Here is a 24,044-nt window from a genome sequence, read left to right as displayed (position 1 = left end):
TGTTGATTGTTCCTGTGTCACACAGCCAGTTTGGGCTTTATTCTGCACATGTCTGGGTTGGTGACAGGTTCCTATACAGAGGAGAGAGGTACCGGGGACGAGTGTGTGTTTGTGTCTGTGCGTATGTATCCGTGTGTGCTCAAGTGTGTATAAGAGCAGTGACACTCTGGGAAGGGTTAACTCGCAGTCAAGCTCTCTGTGCTCAGGGCCCTAAGACTGGCCCAGGAATGGGAGGGGTGGGCTCGGAAGGTGGAGCAGGCTGGCTTGCCTGAGCTGCCTTTTCCAAGACAGGAGAGCAAGCGCTTGCCTGGCTGGACTGAGCGTGGTGAACTCGTGTCGCCTTTAGGAATGGCTGCAAAAGCCCACACCTGGAACTCCCTCCCTTCCTGCCCCCCCACGGCAGGTTGCATTCGGGAGGCTCTCCAGTCATTAGAGGAATGAGCCGAGGGTGAGCAATTCACCAGCTCGCCAGCACTTCGAGAACAGCAGGCAAGGATGGATGTGGTCGACAGCCTTCTTGTGAATGGAAGCAACATCACTCCTCCCTGTGAGCTGGGAATCGAAAATGAGACGCTTTTCTGCTTGGATCAGCCCCATCCTTCTAAAGGTAGGTGCCAGACACTGTTATTTTAATTCAGGAAATGATTAAGGTGTCGGAGAAATCAACAAAGACGGGGCTGATAGAGAAAATTATAACAAAGTCCTCTTGAGACCAGGTTGGATAAAGTCATACGTTCACAAGTTTGGATAACAGATCAAAAAGCAGAACTGAGTCAAATATCCTGATTGTTCCCCACAGGAGAGTTGAGATGGAGGTAGAGGGCATGGGGAAGCGGGGACAAAAGTCAAGGGAGGAGGAGCTGAAGTGTCATAAGAAGGGGGTACAAGTGTCGAAGCTGGAACTTAGCAGCATCACAGAAAAGGTGCTGTCACAATCTAGCTGTCACCTTTTCTTGGGGGATATCCAGCGTGAAAAAGTGATTAAAGTGAAATCAAGCTTAGCAGCTGTGAAAAGAAAGCAACCGGTAGTCACTGGAGAAGCTTTGTTCTTAAGAAAAAGTGGTTCCCTGAACGATTCTTTAACAAACCAACCTCTCAGAAGCAATGGGATCACTCCGTACGCTCCTCAGTTTGTTTCTGCAAAATATTGGTGATAGAGGAATAGTCAGGTTCAGTGATGTAGACCCTTGCAAAAAAAAAAAAAAAAAAAAACCAAAACCAAACAAACAAACAAAAAAACCAACAACAACAACAAAAATAACCTGCAGGAAATCACCGTTCATTTTGTGCGCTGAGGTTTTCACATTCTGCTCCCATAACCTCCGTCCCTCTGTCTCGTTCCCGTTCCCGTTACTCTTTGCAGAGTGGCAGCCAGCCGTGCAGATTCTTCTGTACTCCTTGATATTCCTGCTCAGTGTCCTGGGGAATACGCTGGTCATTACGGTGCTGATTCGGAACAAGAGGATGAGAACGGTCACCAACATCTTTCTGCTCTCACTGGCGGTCAGCGACCTCATGCTCTGCCTCTTCTGCATGCCATTCAACCTCATCCCCAACCTGCTCAAGGATTTCATCTTTGGGAGTGCCGTCTGCAAGACCACCACCTACTTCATGGGTGAGTTGCTCCTGGGGGCTATTTGGAGCTTGCCCCAGACCCTACTCGGCCCCAGACCTTCCCAACCCTCTGACAGCCTCAGCAGAGGCGTCCTGCTGAGTGCAAAGCAAAACAAAACAAAACAAACATCTGGCTGTGTGGGGCTGTGTGCAAGGATGCAGGTGCTGGCTTTAAGGTGGGTCGGTCCTCATGCGTCCCCAGAAGTCAGTCCCCCGTCTTCCATTTCAGAGGTCAGTTTCTCAGAATGGAATAAGTTATTAACCAGCCATAGGAGAGGTTGGTTTTGCTGGCTTCTGCTAGAAAGCCAGAAGGATTCAAGCGATCCTGTCCTTCCTGGAAGCCATTGGTCATGGTTTGAGTTCTGCCCGAGCCAAGCCATGGCTTTTGGGGGTGATGGGGTGGTGGAGGAAGGTTTTCTGTTGTTGCTCTTGCTCTCCTAGGGCTCAGGGGCTATGTGAAAACCAGTTTTGTCCCAGCTCTGGAGTCCTGTCTCAGGATTCACTTCCCAGCCTGATCCCCAGGGGCTGGGACCCTCTTGGGCAGAGAGAGAGAGAGAGAGAGAGAGAGAACATGCCCTCTGGCACTGAATGAGGAACTGATTTTGCTCCCAGAGCCTGTGGGTCATTAAGCTCACCCTGACTGGCTAAGACATGCAGCTCTTTGCTTCTGCCAATCAAAATGATGATGATGATAAATAAAAATCCCAAGAGCTGATATTTGTGATGCAGCAGATGTTGTACAAAGTGCTTTTACTCCTACGATCCCATCCCCCAACCACCCTGCAAAAAATATATATATATATAAAACACAGTTATTCTTTCCCGTCTCACCAAGGAGCGAAGAGAGGCACAGAGAGGTTAACCAGGTGCCCGGGGACACACAGGTGCTAAGCCACAGAGCTGAGATTTGAACCTAGATCAGGAGCCACCACAGTGGTGGATGAGGACAGATGCTGCCCCAGTTTGCCAGCAGCTTGTGCTTTCCTGAAGCCAAGCAAAGACGTCTCTCTGCCCTCTTTTGCTGCCAGATTGCCCTGTGCTTTCTCCTGTGCCTACGAGCTGCAAGGAGGAGGGTTGTTTTTTGTTCTGACCTCAGCCTTGCAACAGGCAGAGCTGAGTTGGGCTGGGGCCATCCTCAATGACCGGAAAGCTTTCAAAGCCTTGATTTCTCCCGATCGAGGCAGCGGGATCCAGCCCTGACAAAACGATGATGGATTACTGATCCGTGTGCCACAGACAAACAACCAAGAGAATGTCCGTCCTCGTCCATGAATGAAAGGGATCATGATTAAACAATGAAGCGGTAACAGTTACCAGCATCTCCTCGCGCTTTTGGCTGTCATTGCCCACCCATAGTATGATAATATTATTTAAGAATCTTAACTAGGGTCTGTGAAAGGAGTCTTAAAATGAGGGCTGGTGTGATTGCACAACACCCTAAGTGTGCCAAAGGCCACAGAATTGCCTGCTTGAAAATGGTGAATTTTTGGTGATATTTCACCTCAAGAAAAAGAATAATAAAAGCAAGAAAATTCTGAAGCTGTGTCCAATGCCCTAATGGTTTTGTTGGATTTCTAAATCCAGGGATTTTGATTCTTCCCTTGATTTTGTGTTCTTTTCAATACTACTCCTAACAGTTAACATTCATTAAACTCCTTATAGCAGGCAAAAAAAAGAAAAAGAAAAGAAAGAAGGAAGGGAGTTAAGTGAGGGAGGGAAGGAGGGAGAAGGGTAGAAGGGAAGAAGGGAAAGAGGAAAAAATGAAAGAGTGCTTGCCTGATGGGGGTTTATAATAACAGTGAGCCCATTATACAGATTTGACTCCGGAGATGCTGGGGGTACACTCTGTAATCTCAGTGTCATCAGTTCCTTGGGGTAGAGTCCAGGAAAACACAGCCATCCTGTCTCAGAACGTGAGTTTTCATTTAATGTTTTTTGGGTTGTAGATTCCTTCAAGTCTCTAAGGGATATTATAGGTATCTCCCCCCCCCCAGAAGAACATTTTTATGCACAGTTTCAGAGAATTTATTTATATCCATTAAAGGCCCCAGACTAAGAGCTTCTTCTCCCCAACTTAGATTAATCCTAAGGTCTAAGAAATCATGCTAAAGATAATCAGATTAACTGACAGAATCCATGGATGAATAGTTAGAGGGAATTCTAAGGCGGTAAGACATGATAATAAGTATACACAAACAAAATACAGAAATGAAAGAAAATTAAGCTTTTTGACTATGCCTAAGCACATCACTATAAATGAGGTGTTGTGATGTCTTTCTTACTGATGATGCATGCTCCTTATAGAAATATAGAAAAACAAACAGAATAAGAAGGAAAGCTCTAGTCCCCGCCCCACCCCCCAAAAGCAACAAAGGTTGCTCTTCTCAGTTCTTCTTAGTTACGGCGTGGAGCCCTCTCCCTTTATCCTTCCTTTACTGTGTGTTTTCTTCAGTAGACTGCTTTTTCAAATTTATAATGGTTCATTCTCAAAACCGTCTGTACTAGGAACTCTCAGAGTTTTAATGCCTCCAGCTCAGACCCCTGTGACCTTTCAGGGTCACAGTCCTTAAGAATCTGGGCTACTAGGTCAATTTAACTTCAGGTTATGCTCAAAATAAGAGCTTCTCTCCAGGCGACTCAGAAACCTCTTGTGTAGGAGAGGAACGTATCTCCTCCCGTTGGTTATTAATTAATGAGCAACTTCAACCTGGGAAGCAGTTTGGTTGTAATCAAAGTTCAATAAACTTATCTAAAAACTGGCAATCAGATGTATTTGTAAGTACATTTCTTCAGCTGCCTTAAATCCTTTTTGAAATGAAGCTGGGAATAAATCACTTAAAAAAAATAAATACAGGTACATGATATTTCTTTACCCTCTGAGTGTTGTCCCTTGATAGCGAGCCTGTGCCGAGCAGACATGCTTAAGCTAACATGCAAATAAACTTGGGATTTCAGAGCTGTCATAACCGACTTCTCTGTTCCTTTCCCAGGCACCTCTGTGAGTGTATCCACCTTTAATCTGGTTGCCATATCTCTGGAAAGATACGGTGCGATTTGCAAACCCTTACAGTCCCGGGTCTGGCAGACCAAATCCCATGCTTTGAAGGTGATCGCCACGACCTGGTGCCTCTCCTTTACCATTATGACTCCGTACCCAATTTATAGCAACCTGGTGCCTTTTACCAAAAATAACAACCAGACGGCGAATATGTGCCGCTTCCTACTGCCAAATGATGTCATGCAGCAGTCCTGGTAAGGCGGTGTGATGTTTATTTGTGTAATGCAATTTGTTATCGTTTGCAGTTTTTGTAAAAACGGGAATATATTGTCCAGAGTGACTGGAGGAGGTCTGTGTCCAGGAGACACGGATTATGAGAAGGATTATGCTAACTTCTTTTTAGGATAACAGTGATAGCAAACACTTAAGTGCTCTGTTTCAAATGCCATGTACATATGAATCCAATTAATTCCCTCAAAACCTGATAGGGTAGGTACTGTTATTGTCCCCATTTTGCAGATGATGAAACATGGAGATGAAACATGGAGACATGGAGAGGTAAAATGAGTTGCTCAAAGTCACAAAACTAGAAGATACAGAGCCTCTCTGCTGACCCGCTATGCAGAATCCCTCTGGATGATTTAGCGGGGAGGCGGGACTGAAGGGCTATGATTTTTCTAAGAACTGAAGATAAAGCAGAGAATGAGTCCCAAGTCCTGTGCATGTGTGTGTATTTTTTTTTATTTAAGAGCTACAGCTACGGTGCTGGCATAGAACACTTCACTAGAAATAAACAGGCGAGATTCTAAGTCTTTCTTTGCTTACTAGCCAACTGACGATAGACAAGTTCAAGTGACCTTACTGAGGTTCAGGTTCTTTATCTATGCAAGGATTTAATAATATAGTTTTTTTTTTTTTTACCTACCTCATTGGGTGATTCAAAGGAGAGCATGTGTATGAAAATGTCATTAAATATCTTTAAAAAATACAAACGCGGGGTATTATGTTTACTAATTCCAAGCATATTTTAGAATCCGGGAACTTGATGTTCAAAAATGGCTCAAAACAGAGATAATTTCTTTCTTTGCCTTCCTTTTTTTTTTTTCATTTCAACCAAGTAACACACACACAGTTATGTTGTAAATGAGAGAAACATTTCCAAGACTTGAAAAGGAATCTTATCAAAACATGTCCAATTGAAATGAGAAATGGCCCAGCCACTGTGAGCCTCTAACTATTTTATGGCCTAATCCTGTAACCTTACACATGCCAGACTGCAAAAATGATTTAGGGGCCAGACTCATAAAGGAGTCTGTGGGGCTTCAGGAATCAAACGTGTTTAGAGAAAGCACAGCTCTGCCCCACCACGCCCTGGAAGGAGTCCGCCACTGTGCCCAACGGGGAGAAACAGCCAGAAAACCCTATTTTGCAAAACCTCACAGGTCATCCATCATTCCTACCTCTGCTTTGGATGGTTCTGTTGTTGTAAAGTCAACAAATAGTATATTGTGATGCTTAAGAGCTACAATCGTATTCCCTGGGTTCAAATCCCATCTTTGCCACTAGATGTGTCTCTGGACGAATGATTTAATCTCTGTAAATCTTAGTTTCCTCACATATAAAATAGGTATTATGATAACAGTACCTATCTCAAGGGTCACTATGGGAGTTAAATCTAATGTTACATACATATATATTAATTATTATTATATATATAATGCTTAGCCTAGTGGGTAGCACAGCAAGTCCTCGATGAATATAAGCTCTTATAAGTATTTATGTTTTTGGTAAGCCTTACTGAGATTATTCACATACATTTTGTTGTTAATTTCTCATTGGTTTTACATGAAGGTTTGTTCCAAGCACAGAATCACACCAGCCTTTTCCAACTTAACTAGTCCTTCGTAAGAGACTTTATCTGAAAAGAGAGAGAGAGAGAAGTAAACAACTTCAAAAGACTGAACCTCCAGACATAGAATTTCCAAGGTTATGAAATATTAGTAATTAATGTGTTTGCTCAGACCAGTTAAAATGAAGATGAACCCTATTTATTCCACCCCATCTGAGTTTGAAATACTAGAGATGATGGTTATTGAATTTCTTTTTATTTTATTAGGCACACGTTCCTGTTACTCATCCTCTTTCTTATTCCTGGAATCGTGATGATGGTGGCATATGGATTGATCTCTTTGGAACTTTACCAAGGAATAAAATTTGATGCTATCCAGAAGAAGTCTGCTAGGGGTAACTATCTCTTTGCTGTATGTTTATGCCAAAATACCACAAAAGCTTGTTTCCTATAACTTAAATAGATACGCTCAGAGTGTATGTTGAGGATATTTTAAAGTATCCTCAGGAGACTCTGTGTCATAAGGCACAGTCGCGAGACATAGTATCCCTATTCCCTCATCTGTAAAATGGAGAAATTGTTCCTCTCAAAACAGTGCTGAGTAGGACAAAATGACATAACAGACATATACCCAATTATTAGCTGAGGGCCCTTGTGTCCCTCGCTGTCTGCTGTGTTGCATTCTAATGGACTCTTGTTTCCACAACCAGAAAGAATTGTAACTCTAATCCCCCAAACTCTCTCCTCCCTTTCTTTGTCACAGTGCAGTTACTCAAAGCCCAGCTACTTCCCACTCATTATAATCCACAAACCACTAAAATTTAGCCCTACACCTTTGTTGATATAACTTTTTGCCTTTCTCAATCCATGCTTTCACTCAGCTCTTCTACCAGAATTTACGTGTCTCATGACCTTCTTTGGTTTTGGTTGATTTTTGATCATTATCCAGGTTTCCCAGTAAAAGCATTCTGGAAGCTTACCAATCAAGCAGGAACCTTTCTCCTGAGAATGTGGGGAAAGAAAGAGTGTGAATATTCATTCTTTAGTAATTTTAATCCTTACAATTGATGTGCATAAAATATGCTTTTATTATATACTATGTATATGATAGATTATATATTATTGGGGTTTTTTTTAAAAAGATTTTACTTATTTATTTGAGAAAGAGAAAGCAAGGGGAGGGGCAGGGGGAGAGGGAGAGACTCAAGCAGACTCTGGTCTCAGTGCAGGGCCAAATGCGGGGGGCTGATCTCAAGATCCAGAGATCAAGACCTGAGCAGAGGGTGCCTGGGTGGCTCAGTGGGTTAAAGCCTCTGCCTTCAGCTCAGGTCATGATCTCGGGGTCCTGGGATCAAGCTCCGCATCAGGCTCTCTGCTCAGCAGGGAGTCTGCTTCCCCCTCTCTCTCTGCTTGCCTCTCTGCCTACTTGTGATCTCTGTCTGTCAAATAAATAAATAAAATCTTAAAAAAAAAAAAAAAGACCTGAGCAGAAACTAAGAGCTGGAAGCTCAAGCAACTGAGCCACTCAGGAGCCTCACATTACTTTATTAGTTTTAAGCAGCTTTCCATTTGAAGGAGAGGAGTACTGTAGATCAGTACCTAATGATAGCAGAACAGGCCCAAGGATGCCTTCTCCCTGCTTCAGTTCCAGTTTGGTTTGATCCCCTTGATAGAGGGGGAGTCTGTCCCTCATGATCCGTCCCTGACAATAAGCGATGTAACTTGCCGCTCTAGACAGGAAGCCGAGCACCGGCAGCAGCGGCAGGTATGAGGACAGCGATGGGTGTTACCTGCAGAAGGCCAAGTTCCGCAGGAAGCTGGAGCTCCAGCAGCTGTCCACACCCAGCAGCGGCAGGGTCAACCGCATCAGGAGCAGCAGTTCCACGGCCAACCTCATGGCCAAGAAGAGGGTGATCCGTATGCTCATGGTCATCGTGGTCCTCTTCTTCCTGTGCTGGATGCCCATCTTCAGCGCCAATGCCTGGCGGGCCTATGACACGGCTTCGGCCGAGCGCCGCCTCTCGGGGACCCCCATTTCCTTCATCCTCCTGCTGTCCTACACCTCCTCCTGCGTCAACCCCATCATCTACTGCTTCATGAACAAACGGTTCCGCCTCGGCTTCATGGCCACCTTCCCCTGCTGCCCCAACCCCGGTCGCCCAGGAGCGAGGGGAGAGGTGGGAGAGGAGGAGGAAGGCAGGACCATGGGGGCTTCTCTGTCCAGGTATTCCTACAGTCACATGAGCGCCTCTGCGCCGCCCCCCTGAGCTGGACCCACCTCCTGTGCCGCAGGAAGGAGTGGGCAGGGGTGGGGAGACAAGAAGGAAGATTCCATTACGAGTGGGAACTGTTCGTGGTCTGCTTTTCATCCTTCATCCTGGTTCCAGGGGGACTCCGGCAGAGTAGGGCTGTGACTTCGTTTCTGGACAATTCAAGGCAGGAAATGCTTAGTAACACCCACCATCAGAAACACCTCAACAGGCCAGTCACAGGAGTCCAACAGGGCCCACACTACAAAGGCAATGCCAAACACATGGTCCAGATGGAGATGTGGACCCTACTTAAGCTTTAGAAGTTTCTAGAACATCCGAGGTGGGCTCTCACTCCCCCTAGTGACACAGCTCTATGCTCTACTTCATCTGCAGATGAGGAAGTGTGGAGCCTTGCTTTGCCCCTGGAGTGAGTCTATCATGTATATACTGTAACCACCCCTCTCATCATGACCACAAAAAGGCAACATGAACCAAAACCTCTTCTGGCCATTTTTCTGAAGCAAGACAACAGTCTGACTTTTTCTTTTTGAGGTTGGTGAAGGCCATTATGGTGTCATCAAAACAGCATAAGGAATGTTGTATTGATGAACTGGGAATTTATGTTTCTAAAAAGAAAACAGATGTGTGACAAATAGCTGAGTGGAATGCTGTCTTCCCATAGTGAACATTAAGAGCCAGTAGGCATACATAATTTTTTTTTCTACTTTAATGACCTATATCACTTAACTCCACCTTTATATGGTGATATGGAATGCCATGGCCTCTTTGCCTCAATTTCTCATACTCATCTGACACTGCCTCTTTCCCAGAAAGACTCCAGGTACAAAAGAGAGTTGTAACCTCTGTGTACCTGTCCAAGAGTGGAAACAGAAACATGTGTAGTCAGTCCCAGAAGAAAAACTGGCATACTTGTATTCCATTCGCAAATAGCTTTGAAGCTCAAAGTTGTCTGTCCATTAAATTCAATCTATGTATTTGTCAGTAATTGTATTAATTTTATGTATATGTATAAACCAAACATGTAAGTATATTCTTTACATATAAATATATTCTTCAGTGTGTTTAAAAAAGAAAAAACAGTGAATGGATGTTGGAATTCAGTAATTGTTATTTTACATTCCTTCACAACATCTAGATTTCCATGTGAAATTTTCCTTACAAAATTAAGGTTGAAATATCTCTTCTCCAATTTAGAAATTTCAATTAAAATAAGACATGAGCTATAAATTTAGATAGTAGGAAGTGCATTTCTAGAATAGGATTTATCAATGTGCTCTGCCAGCACCTCTGTCTTTTTGTTTCTTTCTTTCTTTTTTTCAGGACAACATTGTCTTGACCACTTAAATACTTTAACACAGGCGTTTTTGACACAAACAAGTGTGCATGTTAGTGTAGGAATAAAAAAGGAAAGAGGGAGAGAGGGAAGGAAGGAGGAAAGGGAGCAAGGGAGGAAGAAGGGAGGAACAGAGGAAGGGAGGAAGTTCATAGTGTCCATACCCCCAAGCAACTGACAAGTGAGTTTTTCTTTTCCTGGCTTTCATGCAACTATGACTATCCATTGTGCCAGGCCTGGTGTTCTTCACGATGTACAAAGGTCGGCGATTTTAATCATGAAAAAAAAAAAAAAAAAAAAAAAAGCTGGTGTGGAAAGGAGAAAGGGGAAGACATTGGCAAGAAGGGATCATGAATAGGGGAAGGGATGTTGTGTAACTTAATAAGATGTCAGCATCACCCTTTGATTTTTTCGGTGGGATGGCTGTGTGCTAATAGACGAAAAATAATTGAGGACATGACCATTAACTATAGGGGACTTTTCAAGCCAGGTGTTAGTTTTTCTATTTCTCAGGCTACAGTGTAATGTTAGTATTTATAACCAGTCATCTCAAATATTTCAAGGTAAAAATTCAACTGATTAAAGCACATACTGCTAAATGATCAAAGGAGTAAGACGTGAAATTGTCTCCATTATTTAAGTAAATTCTACAAAATCTACAATTTTCCTTCCAGAAGCAGAAGTCTTCCCCTTTGGCAGTGTTAACTTATACATAAAGATAAATTAGGCCCTCCCCGCATTACTGCGGACTTCTGGAAGTTCCAAAGTTGTGTTAACCTTCACATAGGACCGCCAGATTTAGCAAATAACAAAATGGGTTGCCCAGTTGAATTCTAATTTCAAATAAACAACAAATATTTTTTTTTAGCATGAGTATGCCCCATGCACTAACATACATCCTGTATTTTATCTGGCAACACTACTTTAAAATAATTTTAAAAGTACATAAAAATAGAAATAAGATTTCCTGGATACAGGACAATAATATACCTTTGTTCACTAAAATTCATTGCATGGTCTTTCATATAATGGAAGCTCGTTTTATAAAGAAGAAAAATGCTATTAACTTTCAGAATCTGGGTCTGACCTTTGGGAACAGTACTATCAACAGACTGATTTTACTCAAGAAACATTTTTATTAACATAAAGCTATTCTAGTACTTTGTTGACTCAACTGCCTTTATTTCATGCTGCAATGGATTACTAATTTGATTTTGAACTACGGGGTCCTATTACAGTGAAGAAAACTAATTCACCAAGTTCCTCATGTTTTCTAGTGTTTTCAGGTAACTTCCACACATCACCAGTGCGGCCAATCACAAATTGTGTCCTTGATGTTTACTTAACCCATGTGTCCCCGTGGCTTCTGGTGCCCCGGTTAGTGTGGTAATTTCTCAAGATAAACTGTAGTGGTGAATGAGCAATGCATGTATCCATATGTTGGTCTCACATGTTTGCGTATGCTTAACATGTATCTCCTCCATTCAGTTAAAATGTAATTGTGAGGCATGTGACAATAGCTGTTGAACTGCTCGCCTCCACTGTAATTCCTTCTAGTGTTTTGCCCAGCACTCTGCACACTGAGAGTTCTCAATAAATGTTGTGACTGGTTTCTGCTCTGCTTCTTATGCTTTGGGGGGCACTCTTTCCATCTACAGCAGTAGATGAGTAGATTCTCAACAAGGGGGCACGTTCTTGGGGGAGTATCCGGAACTTCTAGAGGGCTTGTCCCAATACCCAAGAGCTGGCTTTGTGAGTACCTGCTGCCGTCTCTCCCCTCCCTGTGCTCTCTTCCTGGGTGTGTGTGTGCACATGAGTGCATGTGTGTACGTGTGTCTGGGTGTATGCATGTGCAACTGGAGATGTCACTAATGGGAGGATATTGTGTCTGTGAATTGTGCTAGACACAGATTTTTTAAAAAGGGCTGGGCAGGGGCACCTGGGTGGCTCAGTGGGTTAAGCCTCTGCCTTCGGCTCAGGTCATGAACTCAGGGTCCTGGGATCAAGCCCTGCATCAGACTCCCTGCTCAGGGAGCCTGTTTCCCCCTTTCTCTCTGCCTGCCTCTCTGTCTACTTGTGATCTCTCTCTGCCTGCCTCTCTGTCTACTTGTGATCTCTCTCTGTCAAACAAATAAATAAAATCTTTTTTTTAATTTTATTTTTTAAATAAAATCTTTAAAAAAAAAGAAAGGAAGGGAGCTGGGCAAAGGACATCTAAAGTGGTCAAAAGTCATAGAAACAGAAAGTAGAAAGGGGGTTACCATGGGCTGGGGGAGCGGGCAAGGAGGGGGAGTTCATGTTTAGCAAGTATGGAGTTTTTGTGTTGCAAGATGAAAAGTTCTAGAGATCTGTTGCACAACAATGTGAAAATACTTAACAGTCCTGAACAGTACACTTAAAAATGGTTAAGATGGTAAATTTAACATTATATGTTTTTTAGCTAAATAGAAAAGTGGGGGAGGGGTTGGTCTATCATATCCCCCGATTTTGCTTTTCTCTGCCCTCATTCTCTTTAAGGAGAATAGCAAAGAACATCACAACAATCCTAATCCATGCTGAAGTACCGTGCAGACTCCTTAGGGCTGTAAATATTATTAAAGCCCACTTGGTGTCCTTAAGCTTTTCCTTCCTATCCATTGTTCCCCTGTATGTCCCCTCTGACAGCATCTCTGCTCCATCCCTCTGCTTCCTTGACATGGATGTGTCTGGCCCTCTGGCTTCTTAGCTACCCTCAAGTAGACTATCGATTCCAAATTTCCTAAACCATCTCCCTCAGCAAAGGTACAGCTGCATCTCACACAGCTTCTCTTAAAGCCCAGCCTGGGAGAAGTCTAGCTCCTTCTTGCCCAGGAAGAGAGTTCAGATGAGCACAAATTATCCAGCACCCATAGCACATACAGGTGCTCTTCAGGGTTTGGGGGATGAATGAATGAGTGAATGAACGAATATACTTGAATGGAGTTGTTCCTCAAGGCTAGTTCTCTCCTGGCTACTTGGGAGCGGGGTGGCAGGGGGAGCATCTGTCACCAAGTATGCGGTGGTCTTGACAAGGGACAAGGCTGATGGCAGCCACACTGTGTTTCTATTCCACGATGTACATGAAATCCAGCTGATCCTGCATTTAGGTTCACTGACCATAAATGCCTCCTCTGTGGGCAAAGCAGATGTACTCTGGACCACAAGTCCAGAATCCTGTGTCCCTATTATAGCCATCTTGCTTGCTCGATGTGTGGCTCCAGAAAAGTCACACCACCTCTCTGAGTATCAGTTCCTTCATGTGCAAAATGGCAGGTTGTCGATCTCTGTCTGATACTATGTGACTCGGTGGCTCACAATTTGCTATGTCCTCTTCTTAGCCCACACCTGCCCTTTAATTTCATTCACTTCCCATTGACTTTGCAATTAGAGAAGCTCCTTGACACCCAAGCACAAGACCACCTCTGAGGAAGCCTTGACCTCTGGAACACCTCTGACGGAAGGCTGCCAGAGAAAGAAAGAACAGGGTCCAGGGAGAGATCTGCAAACCCTCAGCCCCTTCTAGGCCACAGCTGCCCACAGCTTCCCACATGTGGCTGTGAGCAGCTAGTCCCTGCAACATCAGCCCCGTTGCCACTGAAGTACAGGCATAAAAAGCCACCCCTGATTCTTGGTTCTTTCCACAGTTTGGCAACTGTGGCCATTGCTGCTATGAACATTGGGATACAATTGGCCCTTCTTTTCACTACATATGAATCTTTGGGGTAAATACTCAATAGTGCCCTTCAACAGATGAATGGATAAGGAAGATGTGGTCCATATATACAATGGAGTATTATGCCTCCATTAGAAAGGATGAATACCCAACTTTTGCATCAACATGGACAGGAATGGGAGAGATTATGCTGAGTGAAATAAGTCAAGCAGAGAGAGTCAATTATCATATGGTTTCACTTACTTGTGGATCATAAGGAATAACACAGAGGAAATGGGGAGAAGGAGAGGAGAAGTGAGTTGGAGGAAATCAGAGGGGGAGACAAACCATGAGAGACTGTGAACTCTGAGAAATGAACTGAGGGTTTTGGAGGGGAGGGTGGTGGGAGGTTGGGTGAGCCTGGTGGTGGGTATTATGGAGGGCACGTATTGCGTGGAGCACTGGGTGTGGTGCATAAACAATGAATTCTGGAACACTGAAAAGAAATTAAAAAAAAAAAAAAGCCACTCCTGGGGCATCTCTGCCTGCGGCTCAGGTCATGATATCAGGGTCCTGGGGTTGAGCCCCACATCAGGCTCTCTGCTCAGTGGGGCGTCTGCTTCCCCCCCTCTCTGCCTGCCTCTCTACCTACTTGTGATCTCTCTCTTTCTCTGTCAAATAAAAAATCATAAAAACAAACGAAAAAAGCCACTCCTGAGATAAATTTAGCCTAAGTAAGAGGGAACCAACACTGATTACAGCCCGCTCTATACACTGCAGCAAGTCACTGCAGGTGACAGCAGGTGACAATAAACACTCATAAAAGGGAGGAATGAATGTTTGCTATGCATTTAATTCTCAGAGCAAGGTGTGGCAGGCATCATGGTCCACATTTCACTGGTGAAGAAACTGTGGCTCTGAGAGGGTGGTGATGTGTCCGAGGTCAGGCAGCTAGTAAATGACAGACAGAATGGGGCTGATTCTAATGCCACCAGGCTGCTGTGGAGATGAGGTGACAGCTAGTGGTTCAAGCAGTCAGTTGGCAGTTCTGTTTCTGGTGATTCTTTCCAGTTCCTAGTCCTTGTGCTGTGACGTCCCCAAGGAAGAGAGGTCCTGTCTGTGTCCCCCTCCTCTCCCTCCCTCCGTGGACGGTGGTCCTTTCGCTGAGCTCCCTGAGTGGAGGATTTGAAAGCTGGCTTTGTGCACAGTGACCTGGATACCCTGTGTTTATTTTAAGAAGAAAGATAACACACCTTGCCACCTCACAGGGAAGCCAAGAGATAATGTCAGTAAACAAGCTTTCACCCCTTCGTGGATCATCGACATTATTAAGGCACATATATTTTCTCAGAATCACTGGAGAGAAGACAAATACGGGGCCAACTTATCCAGCAGCCTGCACTGTAGAACTCCCCACTCTGCCCATTCACCTGGTCCCTGTTTCCAAGTCCCCCTTTCCCAGTGAAATCAGCAAATGATTATTCCCTGCTGGGCACCACTAGGCTGCCCGGATGTCCCCCACAGCCCCAAATTCATCATATCTGAGATGCAGTCCTTTGCCATATCCCACAACGCTTCTCCCAGTTCTCTGTGCCTCCTCACGGTACCCTCACTCTCTCAGACCCTCAGGCGCAAAACCAGATTCATCCTTTACAAGGTGGTATCAGAAAGCAGTGGAGAACATGGACTCTGATGTCAGGAAATCTTGAATTCCTAACCCAAACCCAACAGCCCTCCCCAGGTGTGGGGTTGCAGGCTATTACGCAGCACTAAGCATGCGGTCCTTGTCCATAGTACTCAATTCAGGGGTGTGAAGGACATTAGTGATACTAAATTTAAAATAATATTAAAGGATCTTAAAGGAAACTTTTTCAGACTCAGATTGTGGCTGCAAACAGAAGTGACAAGTCATCCAACATTCCAAAAGAGGGACTCGCTGCAGTCCCATGATTTGCAAGGAGATAGTGAGACGTGTTCTAGGATACGTGTTTCTTCACCTTTCTCCTGCTTATATAAACACAAAAGAAAGAAAGAGAGATTTCTTTGAAGAGTGTTTTAAGTTAAGTTGCTGGGGGAATTCTGTGCCAATTCTCACCATAGAACCGAACAAGAGAGACTTCCAGAAACATTTGGAGATGGCGGAATTTGTGCCAGCAGGGAAAACTGACATCTCATCCTTCTTTTCATGGGACATCAGTTTGGGGAAAAGTTCCAAGGGAATTTGTATATCCTAGATTCAGGTTTTTTTTCTTGGATCTCATGTTGTAAAAGCTTCAAGAAGAGTCTGGCTGGAACCAGGTTCCCAAAGATGGAGAGTGTCTCAGTTGGTTTGAGCTGCTATAGCAATAATTCCCTAAACTGGGGGGCTTATGCAACAGAAATGTATTCCTCACAGTCCTGAAAGCTGGGAAGCCCAAGATCAAAGTGCTGGCTGGTTTGGTTCATCATGAGACCCTCTTTGTGGTTTGCAGAAGGATGCCCTCTTTGCTTCAAATGAGGGAGAGACCCCCTTTGGTCTCATCTTATGGGGGCACTAATCCCACTGGTGAGGGTTCCATCCTCATGCCCCAATTACCTTCCAAAGCCCCCTCTTCCTAATACCTCCATGCTGGAGATTGGGGTTCAACATGTGAATTTCATGGGAACCTTGGAATTTCAGTCCATAGCAGTGAGGAAAGAGGATCTGGTTCCATGGACACAGCAGACATCAAAGAGAATTGCCAGGTTTACTCAGTCGGGGACAGCAAGCAGTCATGGGAGCTGATTGGAGAATGCAGCACCTCCCTCAGAAAATCATGCAGTATTGGAGGAGCCCCATATTATGTTGTTGGGGATGGGGTATGGTAAGGCGAGTGTAGAAGGCTCTGAAAAACCTACAGGGCTGCCCCCCAGGAGAAAGAGCTAGCATTTGCACATCTGGCATGACAAAGGTGATTTGTCCACTGAGGAAGAATCACAAACGACCTCATTTTTGCCATTTTACCATGTACCACCGCCCCCCACCATCATACCTTCAAGAGGAGGAGACCGAGCAAGGAAGAGAGAAAAGACCACCAGCTTCTTCTTCCCCGATTGCTGTCTCTTGCCTGGGACCAGTGTGACTTAGAGGAAATGGGAGAAGCTGCAAACTGTATGTGAGATAAAATGTTTGATTTATGCCATATTCAATACCTAAAAATTAAGATGTTCTAATGAAGGGAGAAAAGGGATGGGGGAAGAGATGGGAAAGCTATGGGAGCTGTTAGGTAATCATGGTGTGGGCAAGGGTAATCTAACAGATAGGAACTGAAGACAGAAAAATAAAGCTATTTCCTGATTGATCCAAATCTTTTTGTTGTTGTTGTTCATCAGTCTTATATTACAGCCAGTGCTTATTACATCACGTGCCCTCTTAATGTCCTTTACCTGTAAGGACCTATTTAGCCAGAGTGACTCCATCTTGGTTAAAAGCCATTTTGTTGTTTGTGCAGTAAAACTTAAACTGACCCTGCCCCACCCCCCAACCCCCACCCCCAGAGAAACTTACTTAGAAGCAAGTCTGGGAAACCAGTAAAATATGGTCGGCTAGTTCCTGATAACAGAGCCCAGAATACAAGGACGAGTTAGGCCAGGTGGAGACATCCAATCAGTAAAAGTACACATATTGTCTCCCTAACCACCAAAGAATGTAAACCCCGCCTTCTGGGCACCAAACTTGAGCGCCAATTCTGACCAGAGTAATAGGCTAGTTCAAACAATGACTATAGGGTAAATTGTAATTCAATTGGCCACCTGCGTGTGACCTAACATGACTATGCAACTTTCTCTGTGTGTTACAATCTCATTGGCCACCTATGTGTGGCCAGGCTTTTGCTCTATAAAAGGTAGTCTGTAGGATGGGGAGGGATCGCTCTCTTCAGAGACGGCCCTGACTGGTCAGTCTGACTTCTAATGCTTAGCATAGAATAGAGTTTTGCATAACTTTAACTTTGTTTCAGTCTCGTTCCCCTGGCCAATCAGTCTGACTTCTAATACTTGGCATAAAATAAAGCTTTAAATAACTTTCACTTTGTCTCAGTCTCGTTTCATTTAATAACGGACCTAACATTACCCAATTACCCCATCCCTCCACCCCCTCCCATCCAGCAGCTCTCAGTTCATTTCCTATGATTAAGCCAAATCTTTCAACACATGTGCTACACATCAAGGGCATCTGGCAGAGAGTATGCACTTAGGGAACGATAGCCATCATAAGGGATATCTAACACACCTATGTCCATTATTAGCCCAGTCTGGCTGGTATATTGAATTGTCACCGAGAACACTCTAATTAGAATTACCTCTGTACTTAATCACCCAAAAAGCCACAGTAGCTGTTCAGCTGACCTCTCAACCCCTAATTCTCCTCCCTCCATTTCACCGCACTCTCCTATTGCCTTAGGCTGGCTTCAAAGTCCCCAGCAACTGTTAACCCTCCTTCCCAACTTCCTTCCTTATCAGTCAGGAACATTTTCCTTTTGGAACAGAATGATCTGCTATTCTCCAAACATCTTCTGCCACTCATGCCTCCCCCAATTTGCCACATGCTCCCTTTCTCTTTAGCTCTTCCTGATAAAACCCTATCACTCTTCATAGCTCAGCTCACGTATTATCTTCTCCAGAAAACCTCCAAAATCTTCAATTGGAAAGGATTTCTCCCTTTTGTGGGCTCCCATAACACTGCCTTTGTATCCTTTTAGTTGTCCAACAAAAGCTTGTTTCCCCTACCCTGCTCTTCACAGCTTGCATTATATACAGGCAGGAATGGTATTATGTCCAGGGGGAAAAAAAAAAAAAAAAGTCCAGTTCTGAGGAATAAATTATGGTGGAGATACAGTAGACATGACAAGTTCATTCTCTTTTGCTAGTTGTTGGTTTAGGGGAAAGTTTGGGTCTCAGTTCTCACAAGGAACATTTAACGATGTCCATCCAGTTAAAAAAAAAATATGTGCAGCAAAAGTTTGCTGATTTCTATGGTACCATGACTCCCACCATGGCCAATTTCAAGTTACCAGTGAGACATTATTGGAGATGTGCAGTAGCACACCATTTTAGAGTATTTCCACCATTCCAACACAATGACATCCAGAGCATAGATAATAGCTAAGTGTAGTAAAATAATTAGGAAGTGAGGCATTTTGAGTGTTTATTACCATGTTTCCTGAAAATTTAACAATTGGCTCCTGCAAGCCAATAAAAGCCTAGTCTAACACACCACTGGTTCTAGCCAATTGTTCTAAACACGTTTGTGTCCAGGGCGCCTGGGGGGCTCAGCAGGTTGAGCCTCTGCCTTCAGTTCAGGTCCTGATCTCAGGGTCCTGGGATGGAGCCCCTGGGATTGAGCCTGCTTCCTCCCCCGTCACCTCTCTCTGCCTGCCACCCTGCCTACTTATGATGTCTGTCTGTCAAATAAATAAATAAAAAATCTTTAAAAAACAAAATGTTTGTGTCCTCTCAAAATTCCTATGTTGAAATCTAAGCCTCAGTGGGATGGTGTTTAGAAGTGGGGTCTTTGGGAGGTGATCAGGTCATGAGAGCAGCACCGTGACGAGTGGGATTGGCACTCTTGTAAAAGAGACCCCAGAGAGCTCCCTTGCCTTTTTCACCATGTTGAGGACACTTGGTTATTTAGGAACCAGGAAGTAAGTTTTCACCGCACCTGAATCCACCAGCACCTAATCTTGGACTACTCAGTCTCTAAAACTGTGAGAAATAAACGCTTGTTGTGTGAGTCACCCAGTGTGTAATACTTTTGTTATAGAGGCTGAATGGATTAAGATACCAAGGAAATGCAGGAAGAAATCTGCTTGGGGGTTCTGGATTTATTGGTCAGTTTTTATTGCATTTGCTTCAATAACAAAAACCTCTAAATCTAGCACAGGGCATCGTATATGCAGGTTTTCAAAACATGTATGATGAATGAAACCCTTACCTCTAAAAAAAGTATTTGGACTGAAGTAGTGGTTTCTAAATTTTAACACAGAGAAACTTCTCTCCCCCCCCCCCCCCCCGCCCTGGAAATTCTGTTTGGAAGCCCAAAGAGGAAAGAGATAATGGTATAGTTGTTCTAGTTGGAGGAACAGGGCTCTGAGACACTTTCCTGAAATCTTAGTGGAACCCCCTGGGTTCCACAGAACATAGTTTGAAAACCACTAATCTAGCTCCATTCCAGGACTAATAAACTACGGTCCTATATCTGTCAATATATCAAGACTAGCCAGTGGCTTGAATAAAGCTCAGCCTCACAAGTTCAAGGCCTCACCTTCCAGACTTGCTGTGCCCTTGGCTTTGTTGAGTGAACAGACCACTTTCCATGAGGCTCTCCATTACAAGTGCTTTCATACACCACACCACCACACCAGCCCACCAGCCCCTCCCTGTGTGGTTTCCTGCCAGAGATGCCTTGCTCCAGCATGTCTGGCTGGGGCCTGCGGCTCATGTCTCTCCTACCTCAGAACAACTCTTCACACCATTTAAGACTCAGACTTTCCCCTGCTGGCCTGTCCAAGCAGCCATTCCAGGGCTCCTCAAGCCAACTGAGATGACTAGAGTTTCCCCATCTTGACCCAGCTGAAAAGTAAAGGCCCCGACGAGGTTCTATCCCTGCATCAGAGGACTGTGATGTCATAGTTTCAAATCTCGTCTGGGAGGATCAGCCACCTCTGACCGAAAGTCTATCCCGACCTCCCACCCCTCAGTGCTGAGGTGAGTTTTCCGAACGTCCCTCCCGAAGGGCTTTTTATGACATGCTCTCAAGCCCTTCCACAGTAGCAATGGTGCCCCTTCCGGGTTTTGTGCAGCCAGGATCTCAGGCCCTGATTTATGCCACTCACATTTAGCACGTGGAAGAGAAGCAGCCCCGCATCTGGTGGAGGCCCTCTGGTCAGGAATATGAGAACCTTCCCCATGGGTCACGGCATGCTGTTGGAAGGAAACCCTGGGGACAGTGCATCCAACATGTCTCCTGTCAGGGGCTGCACCATAGCCCTCTAAAATTCATACATGAAAGTCCTAACTCCCGGGACCCCAGAATGCAGCTGTATTTGAAGAGAGGGCCTTTAGGGGCACCTGTGTGGCTCAGTCGGTTAAGCATCTGCCTGTGGCTCAGGTCATGATCTCAGGGTCCTGGGATCGTGCCCCACATCTGTCTCCTTGCTCAGTGGGGAGCCCGTTTCCCCCTTTCCCTCTGCCAATACCCTGCTTGTACTTTCTCTCTCTCAAATGAATAAATAAAATCCTTTTTAAAAAATAAAGAGGTGATGACATTAAAAAGAGGCCATCTGGGGAGATGCTAATCTGATCTGATTGGTGTCCTCCTAAGAAGAGGAGACAAGACATGCAGAGAGCCACCAGGAACGTGACAGCACAGGAGACGTGAAGAGGCAGCCATGGGCAAGCCGGGACCTTGACCTGGACTTTCAGCCTCCAGAACTGTGGGGGAAATGAATTTCTGTTGTTTTAAGGCATGCTGTCCGCGGCATTTTGTAGTGGTGGCCGGAGCTGACTAATCCATCTCCCTCCCCAGCTAGGGCAGTGTTCAGAGGGCCACTCTCTTTCCCATAGCCCCGAACCAGCCTGAGCTGGCCAGAGAAGAGGGAGCCTCCCCAAAGCCCTGCAGTGGACACCAGCCAGAACCCCCCGGGAACCAGGGCTAAGTCCTTCCACCTGCTCCCAGACCTCGTCTCCCTCAACTGCTCTTTCCCACTTGGGCTCTAATTTCATTCCTCAAGCCCAGAAGCAGCAGCTGTGATAAGAAAACAGCTGGTCAGGGGATAAATAAACGAGATGGGCAAGTGATGGGTTTTCAGCCCAGCGGAAAAATTCTCTGGGTTGGGGCCAACAGCTCCCAAGACCTACTTCAGCAGGTGTTCTCCTGGGCGCCTTCCAGGTGTAAGGTCACCAGAGAAAATACAAGAGGCCACTTGAATTGGAATTTCAGATTCCCAATGAATAGCATTTCCGTAGAAGCACGTCCCATGTAACGTTATTTTTATTTGCTATAACCAGCAACCCTGTCCAGGAAGTGTTTTTGGGGACGTGCTGGGAGCGGGGAAGGAAGGTCAGGAAATTGAGAGAAGAGAAATCAAACAGGCTGTGACTCCGCACCCCCAGAGGAGAGGGCAGGCACTGGCACATAATAGGTGCTAAACCAGTTCAGGAGGAAGGGAGGGAGTGCCTCACGGTGATGTGTCCCTGGTGGGTCCCAGGCCCGCAGCCCCTGATCTGGAGTCGAGGCAAAGAAGCCGTGTTGTCTTCTGTTGCTGCTGTAACCAATTACCACAGACTTTGTGGCTTGAGATAACACTAGGAAAATATCTTACTGTTTGAGAGGTCAGAGCCCGAGATGGGTCTCCCTGGGCTAAAATCAAGGTGTCTGTGAGACTGTATTCTAGGGGAGAACCCATTTCTCACCTTTTCCAGTTTCTTTTTTTTTCCCACTTTTTTTTATGTTCAGTTAGCCACTGCATAGTACATCATTAGTTTTTGATGTAGTGTTCAATGATTCACTAGTTGCGTATAACATCCAGTGTTCATCACAAAACGTGCCCTCCTTAGTGCCCAGTGGCCACATCCCCCCACCCCCTCTTCCCCTCTGAAACCTTCAGTTTGTTTCCCAGAGTCCATAGTCTCTCATGGCTCATCTCCCTCTCCAATTTCTCCCCTTCAGTTCTCCATCCCTTCCCCTATGGTTCTCTGTGCTATTGCTTATAGTCCACATATGGGTGAAACCATATAATTATTTCTCAGCTTGACTTACTTGACTTAACATAATCCCCTCCAGTTGCATCCATGTTGATGCAAATGGTAGGTATTCATTCTTTCTGATGGCTGAGTAATATTCCATTGTATATATGAATCACATCTTTTTTTATCCATTCATTTGCTGAAGGGCCTCTCAGCTCCTTACACAGTTTGGCTATTATGGACATTGCTACTATGAACACTTGAGTGCATGTGCCCCTTCTTCTCACTACACCTGTATCTTTGGGGTAAATACCTAGTAGTGCAATTGCTGGGTCATAGGGTAGATCTCTTTTTAATGTCTTGAGGAACCTCCATCCTGTTTTCTGAGTGGCTGTACCAGCTTGCATTCCTACCAACAGTGTAAGAGGGCTCCCCTTTCTCCACATCCTCACCAACACTTGTTTCCTGTCTTGTTAATTTTTGCCATTATAACTGGTGTAAGATGATACCTCATTGTGGTTTTGATTTGTATCCTGCCACATTGTTGAAAGGACAGCCTTTGCAGTATCCCATAGGTTCTGGACTGATGTGTTTTATTCTCATTAGTTTCCATGACTTGTTTAAGGTCTTCCTTTATTTCCTGGTTGACCCAGTCATTCTTTAGTAGGATGTTCTTTAACTTCCACATGTTTGAATTCCTTCCAAATTTTTTCATATGATTGAGTTCCAGTTTCAAGGCATTGTGGTCTGATAACATGCATGGAATAATCTCAATCTTTTGCTATCGGTTGAGACCTGGTTTGTGACCAAGTGTGTTATCTATTCTGGAGGAAGTTCCATGTGCATTCAAGAAGAATGAGTATTAGGTTGTTTTAGGGTGGAATGTTCTATATGTATCTACAAAGTTCATCTGGTCCAATGTGTCATTCAAAGCTCTTGTTTCTTTGTTAATCTTCTGCTTAGATGACCTGTCCATTGCTGAGGGGACTCCTACTATTAATGTATTATTATCAATAGGATTCTTTATTTTGGTTGACAGTTGGCTTATGTAGTTGGCTGCTTTCATGTTGGGGGCATAGATACTTACAATTGCTAGATTTTCCTGTGGGATAGACCCTCTAAGTATGATAATAGTGTTCCCTTACATCTCTTACTACACAGTCTTTGGCCTAAAAATCCAATTTGTCTGATATAAGAATTGCTACCCCAGCTTTCTTTCAAGGTCCATTTGCATGGTAAATGGTTCTCCATCCCCTTACTTTCAGTCTGGAGGTGTCTTTAGGTTCAGAATAAGTCTCTTGTAGCCTGCATAGCTTTTTATCCAATCTGAAACCCCGTGCCATTTCATTTTTCAGGCTGTTCATGTTGAGAGTAACTATTGAAAGATATATTGCCTGTGAATTCCCTGTTTCTGTAGATTATCTCTGTTACTTTCTGGTCTATGTTACTCTTGGGGTCTTTTTTCTTTTATAGAACCTGCACCCCAACTGGCTTGGTGGTCACATATCCTTTCACTTTCTGCCTGTCCTTGAAACTCTTTGTCTCTCCATCCATTCTGAATGACAGCCTTGCTTGATAAAGTATTCTTGGTTGCATGTTCATCT

General features: G+C 44.6%; 1 protein-coding gene across 3 annotated transcripts; it reads left to right on the top strand.

Moving 5' to 3' along the window:
• Positions 1-3: 3 nt before the first annotated feature.
• Positions 4-10,181, top strand: CCKAR (cholecystokinin A receptor). 3 transcript variants are annotated; one of them, XM_047719055.1, is made up of 6 exons: positions 4-88; positions 404-607; positions 1,364-1,615; positions 4,605-4,866; positions 6,729-6,856; positions 8,196-10,181. In XM_047719055.1, exons 2-6 carry the CDS (start codon positions 496-498, stop codon positions 8,726-8,728), a joined length of 1,287 nt encoding a protein of 428 aa, XP_047575011.1. In that variant the 5' UTR covers positions 4-88; positions 404-495; the 3' UTR covers positions 8,729-10,181. The 3 variants fall into 3 exon arrangements, with proteins under 3 accessions (XP_047575011.1, XP_047575010.1, XP_047575012.1); XM_047719054.1 differs by having other exon boundaries at positions 40-607; XM_047719056.1 differs by lacking the exons at positions 4-88; positions 404-607 and adding an exon at positions 1,042-1,129.
• Positions 10,182-24,044: the final 13,863 nt, after the last annotated feature.

This window comes from Lutra lutra, chromosome 2 (genome assembly GCF_902655055.1).
Source record: "Lutra lutra chromosome 2, mLutLut1.2, whole genome shotgun sequence".
Lineage (NCBI taxonomy): Eukaryota > Metazoa > Chordata > Mammalia > Carnivora > Mustelidae > Lutra > Lutra lutra.
Note: the sequence above shows the minus strand (reverse complement) of the source record. Positions and strands in the feature narration are given on the sequence as shown.